The following is a 22,392-nucleotide window of genomic DNA, read 5'->3' as shown; positions in this document are numbered from 1 at the left end:
CAAAATCTATAGTAGACGTTGTTGTTACACTGGCACTGCAATATTATTTCATGTGTCTGTACTGACGTTTAATATTGCTGTTAGAATTTTTAAAATTCAGTTTATATATAGATACCAAAATCACAACAAAACAGTACCACCACCACAAACTTAGCATACTTTCTCTATGTTGACCATTTCATTGTTAAAGGACTTCCATAACATATACAAGAGGGAATACTAAGCCAGACTAAACATTACGGCAGATGAAAGGGTGATAACCAAAATCTCAGCTCTATACCTCTCCTCTATCAAATGCCTAATAGGATATTGTGGGGACCCTGCTTGGTCCCCCCTGCCCAACTGCAGGTTTCCAGCCAAGGCCTCAGATGCAAAGAGAGGAGGGGCACCCTATTAGTATTATTCCTCCTCCTCCTCCTCCCTTCCTAAGTCTCTCCTCCACAGGCTGAAGAAGTCCAGAAGCATCCTTTCCTATGCTGCTGTTTGGCTTTACACATATGGGCCGGGTTTGATTGTGCTTATGCTCAACAGCCTGCCATAACTTCCTACACCTGCTCCACATTTGCCTGATTCGGGGGTAGCCAAACTGTAGCTCTCGAGATGTCCACAGACTACAATTCCCACGAGCCCCTACCAATATGCTGCAGACAGGGTCTTGTGGGAATTGTAGTCCATGGACATCTGCAGAGCCAGCTTGGCAACTCTGGTCTAGGTGGTCTGGCCCAGCTGTAGCTGCTGTTGGCAGCTCCTTAAAGGGGATGTATTAGTGCTATGAATTGGCTGGCCTGGCTTTGCTAGCCCCATTGGGGGTGGCCATAGGAAATACAAAGGTTGGAAACATGTCATGACCAGTTGCTGTGGCCTGGGTAAGACCAGGAGGAAGTCTGGTCTCAGACGCATATTAACAGCATTGGGATCTGCTTCCCTGTCTCCCCTCAAAAAGTGAAAGAGGCAGGGAAACCTGCAGTATGATGAAGTCACAGAATACATGTGCCTACACAGGAAGGAAGGAAGGAAGGAAGGAAGGAAGGGAGGGAGGGAGGGAGGGAGGAAGGAAGGAAGGAAGGAAGGAAGGGAGGGAGGGAGGGAGGGAGGGAGGGAAGAAGGAAGGAAGGAAGGAAGGAAGGAAGGAAGGAAGGAAGGAAGGAAGGAAGGAAGGAAGGAAGGAAGGAAGGAAGGAAGGAAGGAAGGAAGGAAGGGGGAGAGAAAGACAGAAAGACAAAATAAAGGAGGGAGGGAGGAAACAGCAGCACAGAACTGTTTTCAACTGCATCCTACTGTACAATGTAACAGTTTCCCACTGAGTAGAAGCAAGTATTTGGAAACTTTTAAAAGATGAAAGCAGCTAGGTTTGACAGATTGTTTGACAGGCTCTCAACTGCCAGGCCCCTGTGATCAGCTGGCTGGGGGGGGGGTCACCTCAAAAAGAAGGAAACCTAGCAACATGTCTACATAACCAATATTTGGGCGGAAAACTACAGCAGAAGTCAAATTTACCACTGAGTTGTCAAAGGGCATCCACTGGGCCTCCCTTCTGCTTCCAGTAAGTCTCCCCCATCCCCCACCAGTTGCCAGGACAGACCTTACAAGCAGCATAATAACATTCTTGATACATAAAATACAATTTATATTACCTGATTTCATTGTTTCCTTGCTCTGGTTTTTCTGTGAGACCATCCACAAGCTGATGGGAAAAGACAGTGTAATAAGTATACCACATGTCATGATCTAGAATCGTATATCGTATATGGTAGTTGAACATTTGAATGCTGTGAAGTTGTGTGATATTTTTTATTAGTTTGCCTATCATAATTTAATGAATAGGAATGCATTGCACAAAAACTGATCAATGTATATTTACTGAATAGTCCTTATTTGAAATTAACAGATGAAAAGAGATCCAGAGATCATCCAAGAAGTGGCTAACGTATTGTCAACAATAAGAAGTAAGTCATTCATAACTGAACCCCATATCAGCTAAATAACAAAGTTCTGTGAACCCCATTGTAAACCTCACATCACAATATGACCACCTCATAATTTAGCACCTACTGCTTTACAAAGGGGGAGGAGATTTGGGGAGATGCTGGAACTTGTATACATAAAGCCCCTGGTTCAGTCCCTGTCATCTACAGCAGTGGTCCCCAACCTTTTTATCACCGGGGACCACTCAACGCCGGGGACCACTCAACGCCTTTTACTGAGGCCCGGTGGGGGGGGGTAGTTTACCCCTCTACTCTCAACCACTGCCCTAGCGCTCCCTGATCGCTATGGTAATGTTTAAACATCCCTTCAAAATAAAATACAGACACGCCACAACAATGAAGTGTGTTGTAAAGGGCTGGGGAGGATGAAGTAAAGGGCTGGGGGGGGGGAGAAGGCGTCCTTCGGAGCCCACCTCCAATTAGTCGAAGGACCACATGTGGTCCGCGGCCAACAGGTTTGGGATCGCTAATCTACAGTTAAAAGGATCAGGTGGCAGGTGATGGGAAAGACTGCAGGCTAGATTAGACAAGGAAACCCTGACAGAAATAGGGCAGCTTCATGTGATCACTGAAAGCATATATGCAGTGTTCTAATTATGACCTTTAAGAACAGTGCACCCACCCACAGTGTTCCTAAGTAATTAATATTTATGCAGGCTATGTAGGGTATGGACTTCGTTCTGGAACACATGCAGTGGAGGGAGCAAGAACTCTCACCCACTCACACATACCTGTGCCTGAACCACAATTTAGTGTTACAACAATATCAGTAATAGAGGAGTAGGCCAGGTTAGTCCATTGAAGAAAAAGAGTACTGTGGCAGCTTAATTTTTTTCCCTTCGTAACCACAGATACTCAAGTCTGCCTTGTGAGAGAACCCCTACAGGCATATGATGATGGAGACACCAGTTCACAAAAGCTTAGCCTAGAATAAGGTGACCAGATTGTCCCACTTTTGGAGGGACATCTGGGGGCACCTGGCAAATTGTACTTATGTTGGAATTTAAAAAATCTATATTACAATACTATTTTTGCATTCTATACGTTCTATGAAACTTTTTGTTGCTCCATATAGACCAAACTTTTAATCAAGAACACACACCGGTCAATGGTGTCCCGCTTTACCTTAGCCTAGAATTCAAGGCTGCTGTTAATCGGTACCGAGGTTAGCAACAATACAGGCTAACAATGCATGCCTGGTGATCGATATCTGAAACCAGCTATTCATCTTTGTTTGCCCTAACTGTGCTTAAAAGTTGGCTGACAGAAGAATCAGAGTATTTCAATTTCTCTCACACTATTAGCTGAAAAACGATCAACTGTACATTGCAGCAGCTGTAATAATTCCTGCACAGAACAAATATATACATACACATATCATGTTATATATGCATAAGTTTAAAAGGGGGGGGGCAAAGAGAGCATATCAAAACAGAATGGTGAAGCCAGAGTCTGGTTTCTTACAAGCCATTGAAATTATTTACCATCTTAGCCTGGATGTCAGCCACATTTGTTATTTCGAGGGTGTGACGTTCTTTTCCCACAAATGAATATGACTCTCTTATAGTTTTAGAGCCATACGTTATGTTGATGTGGTTTAAGTGCTCAGTGTCAAAAATGAGGTAGCCTGTCTATAAGTAAACAGAATATACAATTAAACACAGACTGTCCTTTCATTCATCTATAGATTTATCTAGAGTACTTTTGAATTCTGCTAATTAAATAAGCTATGCCACGTGGAAGTTGGCACGAAATAAGGATGCCAGCTTTCAGGTGGAATGCAAATGGAATTATCCAAGCTAGAAAAATTAAACCGGTTGGCTATCAAAAAGATGTACTCTATTTTTGTTTCTAATTGTTCCAATTTATTGAAAGAAATGAATAACTTCAATAATTAATATTCAATCGAGATTATCTTCATATCTGTAATATGCAAACATAAACCAAAGCGGGTTCTGGATAAACACTTTTTTTTTCAATAGCCCGTTTTCAAAGTTGCTTTCTTCCTCACCTTCAGGTGAGACCTAGGGATCTCCTGGAATTATAGCTCATCTCCAGGTGACAGATCCTCAAGAGAAAATGGCTGCTTTAGAGAATGGACTCCATACTATTATACTCCATTGAGGTCCCTGCCCATCCCAAATCCCACCCACTCCCAGTTCCACCCCCAAAGTCTCCAGGTATTTCCCAACCCAGAACTGGCTACCCAAGCAAAAAACAAAACAAAACAAAAACAAAAAAACACACATTTTTCTTTTGATTTGCAATAATTATTGCCATCAGAACAACTGGACTGTTTGGTTCATCTCTGATTATTTCTAACAGTACTACCTGCAAAAAATTCATAGGCCCGCAAGAAATGTTTTGTTTCTCAAGGATTTTTCTCCAGTGACACTGAATTAGTGTCTCTCTCAGCCTCACCCACCCCACAGGGTGTCTGTTGTGGGGAGAGGAATGGGAAGGTGACTGTAAGCTGCTTTGAGCCTCCTTCGGGTAGGGAAAAGTGGCATATAAGAACCAACTCTTCTTCTTCTTAGTTCCCAGTTTGTTTTGTTCATATACAAAAGCAAGGATTGTTGCTGTAATCCATTTAAAAAGGACCTAGAGCTGCCTTTCTCAACTTTTTTTACTGTTGAGAAAGCCCTGAAACATCCTTCAGATTTCAACAAACCCCAGAAGTGGCACAACCATGCGGAATATGGTTGGGAAGCAGAGCTTGTGTGCATGCCCATTCAAGGCCCCTCCCCTTCCCACCCCTTCCATCATTGGCCATTTTGGGAGGAGGGGCAGGTCAACATGACCATATGTGGTCATATCACCCAATAAATGTTCAACATTTTAAAATATATATATATAACAAATTAATTAACTCCCACCCATTCAGAGAACCCTTCCAGGGCTGTCAAGAAACCCTGGCTGAGAAAGCCTGACCTAAAATGTCAGTGAACACCAGCTGAATGGGAAGTCAAAACACTATTTTGGGAAGTAGTACAGAAGCCGCCCACCCAAGACATGAGAAATTATGCTGTCCTTGGGCTATTCAGTACAATGTTTCATTGTGATAGTTTAAGTACCACAGTTTGGAGCAACTTTAAATAGAAACATGGATGGGTTAAGGAACTGGAAACTGGGTCAAAACAGGGAAGTTTAGAAAGAAGGCTGAAATTTAACAGGCATTTGGCAGCAGTTTTGAAATGTCTGAATTACAAAAAAAAGGATAGTTGTTTTAAACTAGTTGCTATGAGAGGTCTAGCTCACATAGAAATAAGTTCAATTTATCTGTTCTATTAATTCCATTTAACCCGCCCTTTTGACTTTTTCACGAAATAAAACCATGCATTAAAATAATTGAAAACTCATGAATAAATGGTGGCATTGTTCAAGACCACTAAACTCTACATATAAATGCTATGAATTTTAGGCTTACTAATATCTAATTAACAGAAGAAGAAGAAAAGCATACTTCACTTTAAAAATGTATCATTTTGTACAACTTACCGATCCAAAAGGAGTCACATTAACAGATGTCCCATCGCTAAAATTAATTGTTGAATTGCTATTCCCCAAGTTGATTACGTTTATTTGGGACTGGCCTATTGCAGGAAATGTCGGGAGAGTTTTCTGTAGAAGAGTGAAAAAAAGAGGTGCTGTGTCAGTGTCAAATATGATCTAGCAACGTTCTGGAAAGAGAAATAACAGTAACCCTCCTGTGTTCTACAGCAGGGGTAGTCAACCTGTGGTCCTCCAGATGTTCATGGACTACAATTCCCATGAGCCCCTGCCAGCGTTTGCTGGCAAGGGCTCATGAGAATTGTAGTTCATGGACATCTGGAGGACCACAGGTTGACTACCCCTGTTCTACAGAGATTGCCATAGTAGTCCTACTCATTGTCCTGAGTAGAGACACCAGGCCCCCACTGGAGTCAGGGGAACCCCTACTTTGGTGTTGCTCCCCTCACTTTCAGGGTTTCAGAAAGCAGGGGGGAATACCCCCAAGTTTGAGGCAGTCTTCACCCCCCATACTCCCCCCCCCTTTTGCATTCCAACATGTCACTCAGAATTGACATTGGCAAAAGATGAACAGAAGTGGGTTGCCATTGCCTGCCACTGCGTAGCAATTTTGGACTTCCTTGGTGGTCTCCCTTTCTAAGCAGAAGTGGCTTATCCTATTGGCATATGTAGCTTATGCTATGGGCCCCAGAGTGCTGTACTGTTAGGGGTCTTTCACACTGATTGTTAGGGGGGGATCTTCATATTTATGTGGCTTGTGAACCGCAAGAACGGAAAAAAGGGGATACACAAGCTCTGTTAGTAACTGAGCATGCGCATCACTCATTGAGCAGGCGTGTAGACCAAAAGCTGCATAAGCGTGAAAGTCCCCTTAGATATAGGGGCATTTCGCTTCTGTGTCCCCCCAAGGTTTGAGAAAGGTTTTCAGCAAAGTGAAGTGGTTGGCTGCTTCCAAAGTTCCAACTATCCCCAAGGAGGGGCCCCCGTAGTTCCTTGTGCAGCACAACTAACAGCACCACTTGTGATCTGCTAAGGCCTCACAAATCCTTAAACTGGCTCTGGTGCTATAGGTATCCCCTGTGCAAGCACTGGGTCATGTCTGACCCTTGGGGTGACACCCTCTAGCGTTTTCTTGGCAGACTCAATACAGGGTGGTTTGCCAGTGCCTTCCCCAGTCATTACCATTTACCCCCCCCCCAGCAAGCTGGGTACTCATTTTACCGACCTCGGAAGGATGGAAGGCTGAGTCAACCCTGAGCTGGCTGCTGGGATCGAACTCCCAGCCTCATGGTCAGAGCTTCAGACAGCATGTCTGCTGCATTACCACTCTGCGCCACAAGAGGCTCTGGTGCTATAAGGGCCCTGCAAATTCTTAAACCGGGCCGGCATCCTAAGCCAAGGCTGACCCTGCTTAATTTCCGAGATCTGAGGAGACTGGGGTAGCCTGGACCATCCAGGTCAGGGCAGCTGTAGTTTTACTTACATCTATTTGTACTTGCACCAGGGCAGCCGCAACGAATGCCAAAGCAGCCAGAAACATGCCAACTGTCATTTTCCTCAGAGGCCTGGTACAGGAAGAACAAACAAGCAGGATGTTTAAAAACATGCTTTCCTTGAATTTCCAGCCGTTATCACACCAACTGAGGCTTCAAGCCTCCCAAAAATGATCACCATTGGCTTTTGGACACATCACAGTTCATTAAATTTACAAGTTTATTCTTTTCAAGTGAGTAGTTGTGTTGGTCTGAAGCAACAGAACCAAGTTTGAGTCCAGTGGCATCTTTCTGTACAACAAGATTAATTCTGGGTAGAAGCTTTCATATTTACCCAAGTGTCTTAGTTGCAATTGTTGTTTTGATGAAAAGCTGCCTGTAAGAGGTTACTAAGACTACATTTTTTCAGTTCACCTGAACAGCTCTTTTTGTCAGTGGTTCTCAAGTTGGGGGTCAGGACACCATTGGGGGTCGAACGACCCTTTCACAGGGGTTGCGGCAGGGCAAGCAGCTTGGCTGGGGGGCAACCGCTGTTGTTGCTCCTCATGAAGGTGCCCGCCAATTTATATATAATTTATATACAATCATGAACAATGGATCTTCACGCCATTGGTCAGTTTCGGTTTAATTTCTGTGAAAGAAAACTTGCATAATTTTATGGTTGGGGGTCACCACAACAGGAGGAACTGTATTAAAGGGTTGCGGCATTAGGAAGGTTGCCAATCACTGGCTTAAACCAAAGCTCCAATATGGTTACAAAGTTCCACCATGAACAGGGGAATCCCATTTACTTCAGCATCAGAATAGTTGTACTAATTCATTACCAGTAGATGCCAGACCCCTCCCAACATGGAAGGCCACTGGTTCACTGTTTTCCTGCAATGGCATTTAATCATTCAAGAAGTCAGGTTACTGTTCCATTGCTTTTACGTAGGGAAGTGCTTCCAGATATTACAAACCGAAAGAAATCAAAACTTCTGTGTTTTATTACGGGGTAGTTACAGGGCCGGTTTATCCATCTAGCCTGTGCTACGAGCCCTGCGCTTCCAGGGGCTCCACATGGTGCCCCCCCCCCAAGATCAAGGTTATGGTCTCTCTCTATCCCCCTTTTCCCTCTTTAAGGACACTCAGAGTGACACCTCTTTCCATTGTGGGGGGCTTTTCCATCCTCAATCTGGATGATTCCACAACAATTGTATTCTGCTAGGACACCGCAGATCCTTGAACTGCCTCTGATGCTACAAGCCCCACGAATCTTTAAGTCAGTCAGAGTCCAGTGGCACCTTTAAGACCAACAAAGATTTATTCAAGGTGTGAGCTGACTGAGGAAGAGTGCTTGTACTCCAAAGCTCACGCCTTGAATAAATCTTTGTTGGTCTTAAAGGTGCTACTGGACTCTGATTTTGTTTTGTTGTACTGCTTCAGACCAACATGGTTACTTGAATCTCTCTGGTTAAACCACAGTTTGCTAATCAAAAGACATGTACATGTTCTGTTTCTTTCCTACAAACCAATTCTCCTTTTCCATCTTTCTGTTTTGAGGTATATGCATCAATTAACGTAAAACAAATCAAAATCATTCAGAGCACTATGGGATATTTATTGTTTTTACTGTTTTTATTGAATTTTAACCAGAATCTTAATATGTTGTAAAGGTGACTTAAAAAGAGAGGTGATTTAAAAATTCAATAAACAGTAAATGAAATTATATTTATTTATATGAAGCCACACCAGTGCTCATTGTCCCTCCTATTCGTCTCAAAAATAAAGGAAAACTAACATGACTTAAAAGCTGATTCCAAACATAAATTCACTTACGTGAAATTAATGCGACATTTATTAATGAGAGGATAAACCACCATATCTACAACTGGAACCATTATAACAATGAGGATTGGGTTAACAGTCTGTTGGAAAAAATGAGAAAGTTAGGAACTTTCAAATAACAAATACACATTTCTTAAAATAGCATTAATGCAGGAGCTTACCGTACCTGCATCTGGTCTGGCTGAATTTGAATAAGGCCCTAGAGAAGAGAGAGAAATATTTGTTATACTTTCAAAATACTACAAATGCTCAAAAATATAAGCTTTAGACCCGTGGTCCCCAACTCTTGGTCCGGGGACCAGGACCAGTCCGTGGATCAGTCGGTACCGGGCTGCAGCTCCTCCTCGTCCTCTTCCCTGGCTGCTGCCTCAGGGGCTGCCCTGCCACTTTGCTGCTGGCTCAGCTTTGGTGCTCTCCAGTGGCTGCCATGGCTGGGTCTCTCCCTCGGTGTGGCACTGCGCAGCTGCTGCTGGCAGCGCCCCCCAGCAGGCGGCAGAAAGTCAGGGGTGCCGGCGGGAAAGCAAGTGGAGCAGGGGCTCAGGCAGCAGCGGTGAGGTCCCTCAGCAAAAGACAACCCCCCCCCCCTGTCCTCAATAAAATAGTCAAGTGTTGACCGGTCCCCGGTGATAAAAAGGTTGGGGACCACTGCTTTAGACCATCACTGTCAAAATTCAACTAAGGACATTTATAGCATTATGAACCACAGACATGGTCCATGCTCCCAATGACTTGCACAACCAGTTAGGAAGTTATTTTTGGAAGTGTAACCAAAGCTGGGTTGTGACTTATGAGTCACAGAAATAACTTACAAATTCTCCATCCATTGTTGTGGCCTGCAGAGTCCATCTGGATCCCTTAAAAACAAATGAAAAATCTCTAAATAATTAAAACTCTGCAACAGGTAACTTCTGAATACCATATATATGCAAACTTTGAGTCTGTACTTCAGAGAAGGGAGGGTAAGTAACAGAATACATTGCATTTTGGTAAAAATTGGTAAAAGGCAAGAAAAAATAATTAAAGGCTTTGTATGCCAACAGCCCTTATCATAATAAAATAACACAACAAAGAAAAGCATATTGCTTACTGAAGATCAATAGTACCTTCTCATTCATTAATATAATGGGGAAAGTGTACTAACAAAATTACTTAACAGAAATGCTTGTGCTGCAAACCAAAAGGCATTAAAGTAAATGCTATTCACAAAGATATACAAGGGGGGGATCCACTAAAATGAAATGTGTATCTAATAGTACATCTCATATAGGAGAAGCACAACCCACAGCCCTGGTTTAAGGATTCACAAGAGCCAGTTTAAGGATTTGGGGTCTTAGCAGAGTACAACCGGCACTGTTAATTTGTACTATATCAACAGGACACCCTTTCCACGGAAGCAACTGACTTTTTTTTCATCCATGTGATCCAGAAGCCACATAAGTATGAAGACATCCTAAGAATCACATTGTGAAGGTCCCTAACCATATAGCACTGCAGGGGCCCTGGAACCATAGCATATGTTACAAGTGTTACTAGGATAAACTACCTCTGACAACCAGTAGTAATAATGGACAGTGTCCCTAAGTTACCTGCTGATCAAAAAGTGCCCAGAACATTGGAAGAGGAATGTACAAGAACAGCACTCTCAAGACCATCTTGATCTCGGTGATAATACGTTTCTATAAGGAAGGAACAAGAAATGTTGGTAAAGATTCATTTAAAATTGAGGTCAACTAGGTTCCTCGCTCCCAGTGAGAGAGAGTTATTGACCCATGCTGAACGGGGGAGAGGTTTGGTATTTTATTGTTTGCCATCTTGCTATGCTATATTATATTTTGTATGAAGGGGTATTTTAGGGGATTTTATTGTATTTTATTGATTTTGTAAACTGCTGCGAGACATTCGATATAAACATAAATACATTAAAATAAAATAAATAAAAATATACAGATTTAAAACATTCTATGTGGAATGATAGGACAGGAATCTATATCAACTAATCTACCCCTACCACCACAAGATCCTTGAATTAAGAAAGTAGCTAGTGGCTATGAAAAAAGACCAGTGGAAAACCACTCTGAGGAAAAGCAAAGGATGCCTCATCTATCACCATCCATTTCTCTCTCAAAGTGGTCTCCCCGTAAATAATCAGACTATTGGAATGTAGGACTAAGACTAGATTAATACATTTAGAAAACCATACAGTAGGACTCAGCTCAGATGGGACCCTGATATACAATAGTTACATGGCTGGTGAGGGACTACTGTAGCTTTTTGTTCACAACAAAGAAAGTTGCAAGTTTCAAGCTGTGAAAAAATGTGGTTGTCCAAATACTGAGTTTATTGTATAAGATCCCAAAATGACATCATCCTTATATGCCAAAGACTGGCTAGCAAATCAAACCTTTCTGATCACAGATCAGGTGATCCCAAGGAGCTTATTTATTTATACTAATTTAAAATATTCTCCCTCACTTTATCTCCTCAGACTACAGGTGGCTTATTGGAAGAGTGGTAGAGTGGGCAAATTATGACAGAGAGGCCTGGGGCATATAAGGGACCAAACAGCAGGCCGGAAAAAGAGCTTCAAATCTGCTTCAGGATGCAATGGTCCTACCCACTGTAAACAAACACTGGAGATGAAATAGGATCGGCTATGGCTCAGAGACACCTAGGTTCCTTCCAATGCTTTATACACAGAATGGTCTGTCCTTTGATGGGACCCCAGGTAGAACACTTGCCACTGAGAGTCTGAATCGCATTTCCCTCTCCCTTAACAACAGAGATCTTTTGCTCTCCTTCCCTGCGTGAATAATTATATAAACCATTAGATTTAGTAGCAAGAGGAACAGTGATGTGTTGAATTTTGGAAAGCCTAGGCTGCAGAAAATGGTATTCCTGAGCCATTTTCTCTGGGTGTCTTTGATATATGGATCACTTAAAAAAATAGGTCAATGCAAAGCACGAAGACAGATTTAACGAAAAAGGATCAATGTAGCTAAACAGGACAACTTACAGAGTATTTCTCTCTAGCCCAGTCCATCCAATGTTCCCTCTTGGGATACTGTTTGCTACGATATTTAAATCTGTTTTTGATGGCAAACTGCAAAGAAAGAGTTTGATACTTTTAAATGATATATTCATTCAAGCGTAACTTGTGGAAAGAAGAAAGCTTTCCGAGTGTTGCTTACACACTTAAATATAATTAACTGGATGTTGTGCCTTTCAAAACACAGTGCTGTAGACCTGCCTTCCAGTGCTATCCTAAGCAGAGTTACACACCCACCGATTTCAATGAGCTTAGAAAGGGTGGAACTCTAGTTAACCAACATCAAAGAGGAAAAATGTGAATTTAAGTCATCAGTCCGGATATCTTCTTGTAGAATAAATTCATGACATTATAAATTCGTGACATTACCAATTCACTCAAATTTAGATACACTGATAAGACTTTTAATACATCGAACTCATTTGAAATCAAATAGCTAGATTTTAAAAAAAATAAGTGATTTACAACTCAGTAAGATATTCAAATTAAAAGCACAATGAGGAAACTCACTAGTGTTACAGCGACATAGAGTGCTTTAAATATATTTGACATCTACATGTCATTTTGCATTTGTAAAAATTCTTTGACAAGTTTTCCTCATCTAGTTCCAGAATAACATGTTTTTTAAAATTATTTTAAAAAGAGAAATGAAATTATAGTAGAAATATAGGAAAAGGGTTTATATATATACATAATTTGCTTTACATTGCATAATATAGTAAACAAGTGGGGGAGGGGGCTCTACCCAGAATCTTCCTCTTAATAATCTTTATAATAATCCTTACTTCACTTATTATAATCAATCTGTTTTGCCACTATATTATTATTTTCATTATTTCTATTGATCCTGTATCACATATCTTATCAGGATATAGCAATATATCCTGCAGGTAGCGAGTTTCCTGCATTTTGCGGGGTATTGGACTAGATGACTTTGGAAGTCCCTTCCAACTCCATGATTCTAATATTCTATGTCTGAATATTTACTATAACTGATAGTATAGCAAAATGCATTTAAATAAAAATCCATTAAGCATTTTATATTTATAAAAAGAAAGCATGCCTTTTTGATAAAATTTCATAACATTTAAATTAAAACCTTGAACAAAAAGTGCTACTTTAATTTTGTAGCATAGATTTAAAAACTGAATTAAGAATAGTTTTTTTCTCACAATACTAGGTTGAATCCCACAAAAAAATCTCTACTGATGGAAAGATTTTTCATCAGCAGAAGAATTCTCTCTATTCCCTCCTACTGCAACTTAAAATGCCCTCTAAATGCTGTCCCTGGGGGGGGGGTGCCTCTCAGAAACAACATGAAGGGGGGACTCCAAGATTTGCCATGAAAATCACCCATTTCACCCATGGTACTTTTTCTGCTGGATCCAACCCACTGATTTCATGATCTAGAAAATGCAAGTCCTGCTCTTCATGTAATATCTTCCTTACCGCAATACATTTGCTGACTTGGACCATTATATTGCCTTGAGGTTCAACTTTCTTGTACATCCTACTTCCAGCAATGAACACAACTGTAGAGATAAATGAAAGACGCCAGAATAGACTACAATTAGACAGGAATTTTTTCCTTTCATTGCATTACAATGGCTAGGAGCTATAGAAAGGTGTTTCCCCTGACTTAAATTTAGTGCAATAAAAGCAGAGCTCTTCAGCTATCTCTCAAAAGCTTGGCACAGACTGCTTCTGCAGATGTTGCCAGGAGAACATCTTCTTGTACAGCAAAGAAAGAGATCTGATTGTACTCCATATACAGTAAGTATGGCTAAGAATCAAAATTATGCTGAGGTGGCAAAATGTGCGCATTCATTCACTACTGGGAAATTGTCCTGTGTTACCAGGACAAATACTGCTGAAGAATAAATGAAATTCATCTCATCCCATGAATACTTCTGTCCATATTTGAACCAAGCCTCAGTTGAGAGTTTATTTGTAACAACAAGCATGAACCTGGTTAATTCTTGACAGTCTGTGTGTGTGGATTTTAGCTCCAGTTCATTCACACATTCAAATAAATTTAGGCAGGAAAGAAAAACTGGAAGGCCAAGGCTCCGTGCCTCTACCCAAGTATTCCTGGTAATTGGTATCCTGATGGACTGTATATAAGAATCCAGTTCTTGACTTAGGATTCCACATATACAAAAGATACTATCCCAAATTAGTCCAGGCACCCACATTCGGAGTTGGTTTTAGGTTCATGACTGCATACACAGGAAGAAGAAACAGGGAGGCAGTCCCCAAGTTTGACAAAAAAAAAAAAGCCCTGGTTTGTGTTCATCACAAACAAACTTTTGGCCCTTGACAGTTCTGGGAGCAGTCTCAGCATCCTGAATTTTCCTGGAGAAAAGTGTTGACAAGTTGAGCATTCAGCACCATTGCTCCTGGCTTTCTGGTCTCAGCCACAGGCATAGAGGAAGAGAAAATGGGCCTGTGAACTCAGGTCTGGGTCAGGCTGGAGCTGCAGCATGGTGGTGTTGAGGGACGGGCAGCGGATGAAACTGGCTGAAAGTCAGGCACCTTCACCCCAGGCCAAACATGGATGCAGCCAGATTTAACGGACAATCATGCCCCTAACAAGAGACCTGGGTGTAAACTACACGGAGCTTTTATTCCAACCCCAGGTCGATTCAGTCCCTACCCTCTACACAGAATGCGATTTCCATTTGGATTTGGGGTGATTTAAATTTTCCTTCTGCAGCAAGAAAGATTGATCTGGAGTGACCCTACCTTTATTGTGCAATATCTCAGACTGCTGTTAATCCTGAATAAAGAAAGCTCCATGGTAGAGAACCTCTGATAGGCTACACCTGGTCATGTGACACACTAGCCTTAAAGCAGAAGCCCCTAACTTCTCTCAACTTCTGTTGGTCCTGGATTTTTCCTCCCTCCTCTGCCTTTTTCGATACTCTTCCCCCACGCCCTCCAAGAAAAGAAAGAGGCTCCCTGCTTGGCTTCTCCCCCCCCCTTCAAGAAAAGAAAGAAAGAGGCTTCAAGAAAAGAAAGAGCCCCCCCCCCCAACTTCTGAGCCTCCCTAACCACGTGCAGAAGACTTTCCTGTTTCAGTGGGGGGGGGGGAGAGGAAGATCCGAGTTCAAAGCGATCTGAATTCAACAGGATTGACAATGGAATAAAGAAAGTAAGTGCAGACTCTGCCCAGGAGGACAGAGAAGCCAGGCATTTCTTTGGGCATTGGTCTCATAAGGGTGAGGAAGAATGGCTCCAGTTCTCTTCAGCCACCCAGAGGCACTGGCCGGAGAAGAAGAAGACCCAGACGAGCTCAACTCCTTCTCCCCTCTGGACGGAGGGCTGCTTATGCCCTGCTGAAGGAGGACTTTGGATAGCAGGTCAGCCCCCGCTGCCTCAGCCAAGATCTTTGACAAAAAAGGCGCCATTGACTTACATGGGCACTGAAGCGGAGGTGGCCAAGTCCTTTGATAAATGAGTAAATTAATATTGTTCCTGATATTGCGGGGGGGGGAGAAAACTTTTGAGAGGCACACTTTGTTGAATTAAATATTCTTTTATTTCTAGCATCACCTACACACAATGTCCGCCTATTTGTTGCTCCAGGAAGTTCGCCATCTTTAAAAAAGTAATTATCCTTCCCGGGAACAAGGGAGAGGGAGGCAGGAGTGACATTTGTTCATGATTTTTGCCAATTCCCCCCATTACTGATCCCAGTTTTGTTCCTCCTGATGTTCCTGAAGGCCTCTTGACCCTCAATAGCAGAATTTTGGGCTGAAGGGAAAGTTGGAAAGCCTATCCCTAATTGCTGCAACAAAGTGGAATTAAAGCAAATGTTGTATAAATGAAAGTGTTTAACTTACGCAATGCAATTGCCATTAATGCAGCAGGCACACCAAATGCCAGAGGATAACATTGCTGTTTGACATGAATTCCACATTTTTCACCTAAATCAAATAAAACAAGATGCATCATCATGAGTTCTTTTTCTGAGAGCTGAAAATGTGTACAGACTGTATTTTACCCAATGATTTGTGGCTTTCTCAACAGGGGTTTTATGAAATCCTGGGGTTTCTTGACAGACCCAGAAGGGCTTCACTGATAAGGTGGGAGTTAATTAATTTTAATATTTTTTAAATAAAAAAATCTGGTGACATCAGCATATATGGCTGTGTTGACCAGCCCACCCATCCTAAACGGGCAATGATAAGCCTGGAGGGGGTGGAAAGGGGGCCTCTGGTCATAAATCCCTGCTAGTCAAGGCACATGGTAGTAACTGGAGTCCAGAGAGGTAAGTACTCTCATTTTAACTGCATGGGGTGGTTGATGGCAGATGACAACGGAACGGCAGATGCCTGCTCCAGCCCTGTTCCCAACCAAGCGGAATAGGCTGCTGTGCAGTTTCTGGATTGGGGAGGTGATAGAGCATAAGGTCACATCCAGTGGGTGTGTCTGTGCGATGTCATTTCTGGTGACATGTGACTTCCAGGGGCATGGCAGAGAGGTCTCGCCTGCTGACATCACATCCATGGTTACTCAAAGCCTGAAGAATGTTTCAGGGGTTTCTCAATAGTAAAAAGGTTGAGAAAGGCTGCTTTAGATGCACCACTTCTGGTTTGTGGAGGAGCAAAGAGTCTCAATGTATAAAGGGCCCCTTTCTGAGATTTTCAGGACTGTAGCTGTATAGATTTGCTGAGTCCATTTACGGTGACTGACAGTTCACATGCTGAGTGCAGAGGTGTTCCTGGACAACAGCTACATCACAAACACAAGGAATCCATCCTAAATATTTGCCCAACTCTTTGCTTTTTTCTTTTTTAAAGCTAGTATGATTCTATTGGAAAGTTTAAGTTGCCAATTCCATAAGAAGTAGGGATGCCAGTCCCCAGACGGGACCTGCAGATCCCCTGGAATTATAGCTCATCTTCAGACTAAAGAGATCAGCTACCCTGGGGGAAATGGCTGCTCTGGAAGGTGGACTCCATAGCATGATACTCTATTGAGGTACTTCCTTACCCCAGTTCCTGCCCACTCCCAGGTCCACCCTCAGTGTCCATTTATTTCCCAGCCCAGAGCTGACAACCCTAAAAAGAAGGATTTGGGGGGCTATCAGTCGCACAAATTTTACCTCTGAGAATTGGGGTGACTATGGTGGAGATAAGACTTCCTGCATTGATGGACAAGTAAAATATTGAGAAGAAAGTGCTTCTTTGTTTTTCCTGGAGTACAAAAGAAGAAAATTATACCTGATTGACATTTTTTTAAAAAAGTTGCTTACCTATGCATTTATTTAGAGGACATGCACCCACACAAGAGTGGTTTAAGGATTTGAGAGGCCCAGAGTACCAGAGCCAATTTAAGGATTTGCAGGGCCCTAGCAGAGTACAATTGCCACAGGAGCAGCCAGACTAGGAGTGGAGGGGCCAGCCACAGTGGAAAGGGGTGTCACTCCAAGTATCTTTAAAGAGGGAAAAGGGGGAAGGAGAGAGGCTACAGCCCTGATCCATGGGGGGGGGGAGGCACCATGTGGGGCACCTGGAAGTGCTGCATGCGCTATGTGGATAAACTGGCCCTGCACCCATATAAGGCTGGATGCAAACTGAGCCAGCATTTCCCCCCACCAGTTCCCTCTTCCTACTGCAGAACCCCCTCAAATTGCCCTCAGGGTCTCCTGTCCTCCAGGAACAGTATTTTTGTGGCACCCAATGGACTGCAGTGGAACAGAGCAGCAGGAAATTGTCATTCTCCCATGGAAAGTTTAGGCTGGATCCAACCCCAGTTCTCCATATCGATTTCTAGCTTTACCATTACAGATGCTATTTACAGCTCAGCTGCTATTAACAGGCATGCTTTTAACCAAGCTGCCAATGCAAATGACAACCCGAGTTCCACACTGTTCTCGGCATATACTCTGTCGTACCTGATGATCTTCAAATTGGTCTCCTCCAAATGCAGCTACACACGGCTTGATCCCCCCAGTTCCAAGAGCAATAAGAACCAGGCCAACCATAGAAAGAGCACTGAAACAAGAACAAACAGGGACAGATAAATGGCGGAACATGAGCCTGTTCTCTTCAGCTGCAAAATGCTTCCGATTATCAGGATAAACTTATCAGTGAGTTCAATGAGCAAATGGATCAGACCACCATATGCTCCCCAATTATGTCATCATGAGTTATAATCTGGAACTTATACAGTTGCTTTCAGTGGGAACACATTGAATACGCATTCTAAAGGAGGATGATGCTGGGCACAGAGTAGAGAGAGAGAGGAAGCAAGCTGAAACTCCTAGCAACCACAAGGAAATTACTTAATAATCTTATCCGAAACATGTCATACGGAAATAAATCCTTCACAAGGGCAAACATGGTGGTTCCATATAAGCAAGTTCCATAAGAAGACTTATACTTGGGATCCAACTATCATAAGAACTGAAACAAAGCCCAGATAAACTGTGAAGGAGTCAACGTACACACACAAGGTTGCCTGAATGGTCCACAGGTCCCACAGCTATTAAATTAGAGGCAGTTCAGTCTGCCCAACAGCACATTGAAAGACATATAAAGAGAATAAAATGTGTAATCTTCTCCATTGCAATATGCCAGCCTTTCTCAACTTTTTTACCATTGAGAAATTTCTGAAATGTTCTTCGGGCTTTGAGAAACCCCAGAAGTGGCGAGATCATGCAGAATATGGTTGGGAAGCATAACTTTGTACATGCCTACCTGGGGCCCCTCCCCTTCCCACGTCCTCCAGGTTCATCATTGGCCATTTGGAGGGAGCAGGATGACATGGCCGTATATGGTCATATCACCCAATAAATGTAAATATAAAAATTAATTAACTCCCACCCACTTGGGAAACCCTTCCAGGCTGTCAATAAACCCCAGGGTTTCACAAAACCCTGGTTGAGAAAGCCTGAAATATGCACACTCAAGAACAGACTATGTCTACAGGAAACGGACTTGCATATAGACACAACCCAAACAAGGCAATCTTATGCTAAACAAGGAAACACGAATATGCAAAGTACTGCAGGGCGTCACTTGTGTTCTTGGAAGTTCTAGGCTTGGTTCAGGGATAATGAGTTTGGTGAAACCAGGATTCAATTCACAGTCACTTAACCCTGCATTGTTCTAATTAACAGCTTGTAGTGTCTTATATTGTGCTTTATTTTATAAGCACCTATGGGCAGGTTTCTTGAAGAGAGGGCACAAAATTCTTTCCAGTAGAACCCTAGTTGCAGCTTTTCCATCGCTTTCTTTTTAAAATATCATTCCCACCCTAGGTTGCGTTAGACTCAGACACCTTTATTGGCCTCCAAAATCACAATCCAGAGAAAGCAAATATCAAGAACAGATTAAACAAGGCCACGTTTCCGTGTTAAGGAACAGTGGGTATTAATTTGGAGCAAGTTCCAAAGAGTTTAATAGGATCCTTTTCTGAAAGCACTAATTTAATGATAAGGGACTTAGAACTTAGAGTTGAAATCCATAAAATAAAACTGAATTAGAGCTCATTGGAGGGAAAGGCTGGACACTCCAAAACAATACGTAATAATATGCCTGAGACTTAGGTTGCATTAAAAATCCAGAGTATGTTGACAATGTGAAGACAGGGGAGCACAATCCTATCGGTACAGAAAGCAGCCACTGGTTCACACTCGCTTAACTTCCTAGCCTTCCGAACTAAAGACATCGCCTCATCCCAAATCATAATACAACAACACATGGAGACATGAAGCAGACTTAGACTGAATCCGACTCTTGGTTCATACAAGTTGGTATTGTCTATTCAGATTAGCAGCATCTTTCCAGGGACACAGGTGGCAATCTATCACATCACCTGGTCCTTTTAACTGGAGATGCTAAGAACTGAACAAAGAAGAGAGAAATATTATATAGACGAGAAAACAAAAAAAACCCTAACGAATTAGTTAGGACCTAAAAGGTTAGTATCTGTGCAAACTGGACAACAGATTATAAAAATATATGAACATTTATTGTGCACTACTTTAAAATATATATCTAAGGTTAAAAGCATACACAAAGCCCATGGGCATTACTGAAAAATTATCATGTGCACCCTTCAATCTTAGGTCTTAGACCTATTCATATTTTTTTGTAACTGGTTGTCCATTTGCACAAGCATCCAATCTTTTAGGTCCTAAATAATTCCAGGGTTTTTTGTTTTGTTTTGTTTTTGATGTTAGGAATTGAACCTGGGTCCTTTTGCATGCCAAGCAGAGATGCTTCCACTGAGCCACAGCCCCTAGTGAATGGCTCTCAAGTAGAGGTCTTGCTCATGAACTACTACCTGGTCCTTTTACCTGGAAATGCAGGGACTGAACGTGGAGTCTACTGCATGCCAAGCAGATGCTCTGAGTCATAGCCCTTTTCCACACACCTGAATACAACTCTCACCTGATCAGTATTAATAGACATTCCTTCTCCAGTTTCTGTCTTGCAACTTGGCAGAGTTGAGGCAAGCTGTTCTTCTCCCATTGTTACACTTTCTACTGTTCCCATTCAGTAGAGATCTGCCTGTTCTTTCTGATTACACAGACAGACATTTCCCCCTCTTTCTACATGTCTGCATTGTTAGGTTAAAGGTGATTGCCTCCAATCACCCATAACGCCTCATTTAAATTCAAAAAAACAAAATGGTTCCCCATCTTAATTTGTACACATCTAGCAATTAAGTGCAGGGTCTATAAACGATTTCTAGCGGAGATTACAGTGAAGATTACAGGAGTGTGACATGAACATGAGGACCGGCGCACTTCCTCCATCAAAACAGATATGCAGTTTTATTGATAATGGTTGATGGACTTTGCATCAGCATATTACTCCTATCATGTGGCAAAGAGAAAGAACCAAGGTTACAGCAGATAAAACCACAGTAAACATAGGATTTGTGGTACACTGAATCTCTAGCATGTCCCAATGTGCATTTGTGTGTCAAACAAGAAATATGTGGTGTAACTTACATGGGAATCTCAATCGTATCTGGAACTCCATCTCGGTTGTGATCTGTCAAATCATCTATGGAACTTATTGACAAGACCACTTGCCCGACTGTGTATACAATAGATAGGGAGATAATGGTCCTGTCAGAAAGGAAATGGACAAAGGATGCATCTTTAACAGATATTTCTTTCTTGAACATGTTCTAGATTGTTTGGACAAGTAATCCACTACAGGATACAAGCTCTTATTGTGAGGCATATGCAAATATCACTGAATGTCAGCTCAATATCTGATGGTTGGGCTACTCCTGCTTCACCCATATTCCCAATATGTGAATGCGACAGTGCAAAATATTGGCAACTATGAGAAATAGAGCGAGATAAACAGTCTAAACCTAACCATCCTCGCCTGAAAACATGTCAAACAGATTTCAACCAATTTTAGCTCTAACTATGGACAACATCACACAGCACTATTATTGCTATGTGCACAGTGGTGTTACAGGGTGCTTTCTGCGGCAAATCCATGAAGCATGGACCGTCTATGCCCGCTTGCAAATACCCACATAAGTTTATTTGGGAACATTAGTTTGTATGCGCTGAGCAAAGTTGATCTACGTTCAAAAACCTGCTTCTGTTCTCAGATTGCATTTGATGAGCTGATTTTCTATAATATAATAGAAATCTATAATAAGAAAGAAATCTATAATAAGAAAGAATTCTAGAGACTGCTTCAATCTGGCTGGTTGTTGTGTGCACCAAATTCAAAATAAATGCCATGGGGGGAATCAAAAGAAACTATATGCAAAAATAAAGCTTCAAATTCTTTGATTACTCATAAATCCCAAGAAAACACATGATAAAGAAGTGGAGAAAGGAATAGAGAAGCATGTAGGCTGATCCTGCACTGAGCAAGGAGCTGGACTAGATGGCCTGTATGGCTCCTTCCAACTCTATGATTCTATGTAGGCTGATCCTGCACTGAGCAGGGAGCTGGACTAGATAGCCTATATGGCTCCTTTCAACTCTATGATCCTATGTGCCCACACAGATTACATCTTATGCAATTTGTATACAGACAAGATGTCATAAGTGGCATCTACTCTTTCCTACAAACCAGAAATCCCAGTTTAACAAAGTATGAAAAAAGCCCAACCTTGCTCCACAGGGGATGGCAACACAAGAGCTTCACTTAACTTGTTTTGGCAAAGCTTCCTGATACCAAAAAACAGCAAGCTCTCTCTTGTGCTCTGCTTTATAAGAATTATAGCTGTTCTTTGGTAATCTATACTTCAGTTTCAATGGGCATAAGATTTTAAAATAATAAACCTACTTTTAAAAGTTGTAAACTAATGAATTTCACACACACAAAAAAGTTTGTCATCTGATTAAACTTGTCAAGAATGAGAATATAAAACTTGCCATAAGGCAAGTTGAAATGCAGAGTCCACAAAGGTATTTTATACCCATATAAGAATATATGTAGTGCCAAAACTTCAAAATCCATGTTTGTACAGAAACACATTTATAGCAAATGTTGCTAGCATCTTTGCCAAATCAACATGGGCAGAAACTCAACAG

The 22,392-nt window shown here is 42.0% G+C and overlaps 1 protein-coding gene across 2 annotated transcripts in view; it reads right to left on the bottom strand.

Moving 5' to 3' along the window:
* The window catches only part of SLC15A1 (solute carrier family 15 member 1), a 40,171-nt gene that overhangs the window by 6,136 nt on the left and 11,643 nt on the right, over nt 1-22,392 (bottom strand). For both annotated transcript variants that reach the window (XM_077343843.1, XM_077343845.1), the window contains exons 5-18: nt 20,833-20,952; nt 17,764-17,863; nt 16,972-17,062; nt 15,707-15,790; nt 13,311-13,393; nt 11,829-11,915; nt 10,402-10,491; nt 9,625-9,669; nt 8,982-9,014; nt 8,807-8,895; nt 6,979-7,060; nt 5,484-5,606; nt 3,470-3,616; nt 1,635-1,684 (exon numbers count right to left, since the gene is read on the bottom strand). In XM_077343843.1, the coding sequence (XP_077199958.1) occupies nt 1,635-1,684; nt 3,470-3,616; nt 5,484-5,606; nt 6,979-7,060; nt 8,807-8,895; nt 8,982-9,014; nt 9,625-9,669; nt 10,402-10,491; nt 11,829-11,915; nt 13,311-13,393; nt 15,707-15,790; nt 16,972-17,062; nt 17,764-17,863; nt 20,833-20,952 (1,224 nt within the window). The remainder of the gene's footprint in view (nt 1-1,634; nt 1,685-3,469; nt 3,617-5,483; nt 5,607-6,978; nt 7,061-8,806; nt 8,896-8,981; nt 9,015-9,624; nt 9,670-10,401; nt 10,492-11,828; nt 11,916-13,310; nt 13,394-15,706; nt 15,791-16,971; nt 17,063-17,763; nt 17,864-20,832; nt 20,953-22,392) is intronic.

The sequence above is a fragment of the Paroedura picta genome, chromosome 6 (assembly GCF_049243985.1).
Source record: "Paroedura picta isolate Pp20150507F chromosome 6, Ppicta_v3.0, whole genome shotgun sequence".
Taxonomy (NCBI): domain Eukaryota; kingdom Metazoa; phylum Chordata; class Lepidosauria; order Squamata; family Gekkonidae; genus Paroedura; species Paroedura picta.
This window is presented reverse-complemented; position numbering and strand designations above follow the sequence as displayed.